The sequence below is a fragment of the Loxodonta africana genome, chromosome 1 (genome assembly GCF_030014295.1).
Source record: "Loxodonta africana isolate mLoxAfr1 chromosome 1, mLoxAfr1.hap2, whole genome shotgun sequence".
NCBI classification, from domain to species: domain Eukaryota; kingdom Metazoa; phylum Chordata; class Mammalia; order Proboscidea; family Elephantidae; genus Loxodonta; species Loxodonta africana.
The window spans coordinates 83,798,686-83,804,011 of NC_087342.1; the positions used below are offsets into that span (position 1 = coordinate 83,798,686).

At 33.7% G+C, this 5,326-nt stretch overlaps 1 protein-coding gene across 1 annotated transcript; it reads left to right on the forward strand.

Moving 5' to 3' along the window:
* The first annotated feature begins 1,824 nt into the window (after positions 1-1,824).
* Positions 1,825-3,097, forward strand: LOC100665842 (olfactory receptor 2W1-like). Its single transcript, XM_064295623.1, has one exon. It carries the CDS (start codon positions 2,028-2,030, stop codon positions 2,988-2,990), a length of 963 nt encoding a protein of 320 aa, XP_064151693.1. The 5' UTR covers positions 1,825-2,027; the 3' UTR covers positions 2,991-3,097.
* Positions 3,098-5,326: the final 2,229 nt, after the last annotated feature.

Consider the following 5,326-nt stretch of genomic DNA (forward strand, 5'->3'; position numbering starts at 1 on the left):
TTTTTCATAATTTTGAGAATATGTACTTGAAATGTACATAACAAATAAAATGCACCACTTTTTACCATATAGCTATACACACACAAAAATGCTCAAACACCTTGATAGTTAAATATTATTTTTCAATAAGAAGCTTTTTCTTAGTTGTTTTTTTTAAACAAATCTTTCCAGAAGTTATTTTTGCTTCAGGTACTAAGAAGTTATCTTTCTGTAGTCTGTAATAGGAAACTGTGAAGGTGGACAGTTGACAATGTGTTCAATTGTTAAAAGTTTCATAACTTCTCATATGTTTAAGCTTTCCTAGACAAGCTATACCTGTGTCGCATTGCTAAAGAACACAGAGCTTTGTAGTCCTTCAAATAGAGATTAATATTTTAAATTATTTTTCATCAGTCTTAACAAATTGGCTATTTGTTACTACATAGATAAAACCAAAGCCTTTTCCATTTGTCTACTCCCTTCTATCAGCCCATTCAGGTAACTTCACAAAATGTCAATCTAAATTTATAAAGAAAATGCTAACTAATAACTTTCAGTAATTTTTCAGTATTATTCATGGTGTGACTTGTCATGTCTTAAAAGAAATATATTTGGGGTGTTTGCTTTATGGCTCAGGGATAGAGGGAAGAACACTAGCCATCAAGTCTGGTTTTAAAGCTCATAGAGCAATACAGGGGGAAGGTTAAACCAACACTTACGTACACGGTACGTGATCACAATTTTTCTTATACTAATTTTGGTAACTAATGATTATTGAGACATACTATGTATGTTACAAACATTGTTCTAAGCACCTTACATATATTATCATTCAATATTCATCCCAACTTTAGGCATTTTCATTGTCGCATTTTTAGAGATGAGAAAATCAAGCCCAGAAGTGTTATGTAACTTGCCTGGGACACACAGTTAAATAACTGGCAGAGATGAGACATGAACATAAGCTTTGTTGCTAAGCTTTTAAAGTCCGTGCTGTATTGGTTCTCTGTTGGCGTTCCTTATACTTGATAAAAGATATACAGGAAAAAGAGATAATGGGATCAGGGGATTCTACTTTAAGAAAGAAACTTTTAAATGCTGGCCAAAAGAATGAGTAGGAGTTCACCATGGGAACAGTGGAATGATTTCAGGGACTTCAGATGGGAATGAGCTTGACCTGTTTGAAAAAAAAAAAAAAGAAAGAAAAAAACAGGGGGAGCTAGTAGGGATTTGTGAGATGAGAATAGGGCCAGGTAGGTTATCCCAACCAACTTCAAGAATTTGAATATTTTTTAAATGTAGTGGAAAGTCATTGACCAGTTTTAAGCCCATGGATGATGTGATCTTATTAAATCTTGTCAGAAGGCATAAAACTGAATGTAAGGATAGAAGATTATTACCGGAACCTAGAGAGATGATAGTAGTTTTGATTAGAGTAGTGGTGGTGGAAAATTTAAAAAGTGAGAGGATCATTAATGTATATTTCTGCATTCAAATTTACCAGTTTTGGTGATAAGTTAGTTATTAGAAATGAGGTACATGAAAATGCCAAGGAGAAATGCCACATTTCTTGCAAAAGAACCTTGGAGATCAAAGATGCTCTGCACTAAGTTATGGCAGAAGAGGAACACTCTTTTCCTTATTTTGACGTTAGCCAAATAGTTAGATTTCATGGGTGCATTCTCTGATGAAGTAAAAGAATTGTTCATTATATTAAACTTAATAGTTTTACGGAGAATAAGAGTAACGTTATTTTAGAACCACATCTATTGAAGACTCTCAAATTCACTTGTGAAAGTATTGAGACCCTGAGTTTAAGAGTGAACTCTTGAAGGTCATGTAGATAATGCTGAACTCTTCATCATAAAAGAATCTGCAACAAATACCAGGTTTCTTGAATACAATATTTTCTACTCATTGGTTTTTTTAAAATTATTGGTATAAATTCTCCCTTTTTTTAGTTCTGTATTTCGCTAAACTATTAAGGTAGTCGGTGTTGACAAGATTCTTCTTCTTCTTCTCTTTTTGGATTTAGACATTGAAGGACCATGGACCAAAACAATCATAGTTCTCTACATGATTTTATTCTGCTTGGGTTCTCTGATAATCCCAAACTGGAGATGGTCCTGTCAGGAGTTGTCACCATCTTCTACTTAATTACATTGGTAGGTAACACAGCCATCATCTTTGCATCTCTCCTGGATTCCCATCTGCACACACCAATGTATTTTTTCCTCAGGAATTTATCTTTCCTAGATCTGTGTTTTACCACCAGCATCATACCTCAGATGCTGGTTAACTTGTGGGGCCCTGATAAGACCATCAGCTATGTGGGTTGTGTCATTCACCTCTATGTTAATATGTGTTTGGGCTCCACTGAGTGCCTTCTCCTGGCCGTCATGTCCTATGATCGTTTTACAGCTATTTGTAAACCCTTGCATTATTTGGTAATTATGAACCCACATCTTTGTCTTGAGATGATCATCATGGTTTGGGGTATTAGTTTGGCCTCTTCTGTAGTTTTATGTACACTCACACTGAATTTGCCTAGGTGTGGAAATAACCTTCTGGATCATTTCTTGTGTGAGTTGCCAGCTATGGTCAAAATAGCTTGTATAGACACCACAACTGTTGAAATGTCAGTTTTTGCTTTAGGAATTGTCGTTGTCCTTACACCCCTCCTCCTTATTCTTATATCCTATGGTTACATTGTCCAAGCTGTGCTGAGAATGAAGTCAAAAGCAGGCCAAAGAAAAGCAATTAATACCTGTGGATCTCATCTCACTGTGGTGTCCATCCTCTATGGAACTGTCATCTACATGTACCTACAGCCAGGTAACAGTGCCTCCAAAAACCAGGGCAAGTTCCTCACCCTCTTTTACACCATCATCATTCCAAGTCTGAACCCCCTCATCTACACCTTGAGGAATAAGGACATGAAGGATGCACTAAAGAAGTTGATGAGTATTGCATATGAATATACAAAAATGAAGAGGAAATGGAAATCATAGAGAAATATTAGAGTAAATATGGCAGTGGAATACATTTTCTAAGTATCTTTAGTTTCTGTTGAGGCAAGTAATCCATACTTCATAAAAATAAGTATCTTTAGTTTTTGCTGAGGCAAGTAATCCATAGATCATAAAAATTTTTTTTTTTTTTTTTATAGAGGTCAGCTAATAAATTCTGTGTGGAAAACGTTTGTGGTTAAAAACAATATTAATTTTTGTACTTAGCTCTTTTAAACTGTAATTATTGGCATATCTTCAGAGAACAGGTAACTAGGAATTTTTATTTTTGCATGAAATATAAAATATAGCAGAAGTTCATATAAACTTGAATACACTGAATGAATACTCAAGCCCTATGGAAACTGCTTCAGTTATCTAGTTTTGTATTTTCAGTGTTCATGCTTGGATCTTCACTAATACAGACATTAATGAATGGTTTCATATACATTATGATTTGTATATTACATAGTGATATACAGAGAATGATTTTGTGTATTCAATCTTTTATAAAACCATCCCAACATTTTTTGTGTATTTGGTGTAGGGCAATGCAATTTATAAGATAGTGATTGTCATAAGCACCACATGAAACAATTTACTCTTTGTTCAGTGGAACTTGATATCGAAATTTTGAGCAAAAGGTCTTTGTTATTTAAGAAGATTACTTCTTTAACATGATATACTGGAGAGATAATACAAATTCAAGGGATTTAGAGGTGACAATACAATCTTAGTCATTAATTCTTTATTCATGAAACACATATCCCATGACAATTTGCATTTGAATGGAAAGAGAATATAACAAATTTGAGATAAAGAGGCTTTTGCCATGGATCTGTTGCATCACGGAATTTATGTGAATTTTTTGCATTGTGGCAATATTTGTGTGTAGTAGTATTTCATAAAATATGTAAATCTTTTATTTCCAATTATCATGATATTTAACTTTTTATGGGAAAATGTGATGACTTATGAATTAAACTTTAATATTTTTATGATCTGATATCTTTCTTTAAAAGATCATATTATTTAATAATTGAAACCAATCTAGATAGATTTAGAAGGATACATTACTGAAATCTAAAAGTAACTTAATATTTTCTTCTCTAAAAAAACTTTTGCTTCCTAATCGACTATCGTTACCTCATGTGTTTCAGAATAGAACTGCCCCCACAGAACTGTTTGTAACCCCCAGGAACTCCATTTTCTCTAATCACTTCATAATTCTTGAAATGAGAAGGGGGAGAAGTCACTGGACGATTTACTGGATAATTACGTATTTTCCCAATCAGAACAATACAGCAATAACACACATCAAATATGTTTAATATCAATGGCACACAGCAACTACAACAGGATATCACGGATGTCCTTGCCTTCCACTTTTAGAGTTGCTTTCAGAGTTTGTCAGCCCACACACACATACACACGCGCACACACACACAGAATGTAAGTTCTGTGTTCCTGATGTATATAGTCAAGCTATTCCACCCAATACTCTTGGATTTGTAAAATTTGTTCTTTTTCTTAGTATAATTTATAATAATGTAAGGAAATATATTAGGTCATTTACTAAGTTCAAAAATCTAAGCACATCAAAAATATAATAGTAATGGATTCTTAGGAGAGCATTACACTTTATACCAATATATTTTTTTTTCCCTTTGTGTGTCTGGTTTTATTTTCTTTTTGGTTCGAGTCTCTTCTTTGTTTCGGCTGCAAGTTATAGTAATATCTCAAATATTTAATCTCTTTTGTATTTCCCTTAAATGTACATACTCTACTACATTAAATTACAATAGGTACTTTAAATATATTGACCTTCTAAAAGCTAATCTGTACTGAATGGGCGTTATGAAGATTATTAAGAAGTGCAGCTTTTTTGGTTGCTGCCAGGTCCAGGAGAACCTGACCAGGCTGCAGGCCTCAGACCTCATTGTCCCCATCCCCTCATCCCCCAGAAACTCCTTAAAAAATGGTTTGACTCCCTTCCCCAATGTGACTCGAAAAGGAAAATGTTGATGGTAATAACAACGAAAATTAAATTTAATTTTCCCTTTAATGAGAGGTCACTTTTCTGCCTAAGATCTCACAGCAACATTCCTGAGAATTTATTGCACCAACATTCATAAGAATTTATAACAGAGTTTAGCTCATCTTATGTAAATGGTCTACCAACAAAGGGAAAAATTCCTGAAGGCATATGAAGTGATTAAAGGGGAAGAAACGTATGAAAGAAATGTTGGAATAGGACTCCAAAATTTACCTTGAGGAAAAAAAAATTTTCTTAACATTTCTAAGACTTTATTTTCTTAAATTTAAAATGGATATTAAAA

What these genes read in the sequence shown, in the direction of transcription:
- LOC100665842 (XM_064295623.1), top strand. Translation starts at nt 2,028, where the DNA reads ATGGACCAAAACAATCATAGTTCTCTACATGATTTTATTCTGCTTGGG.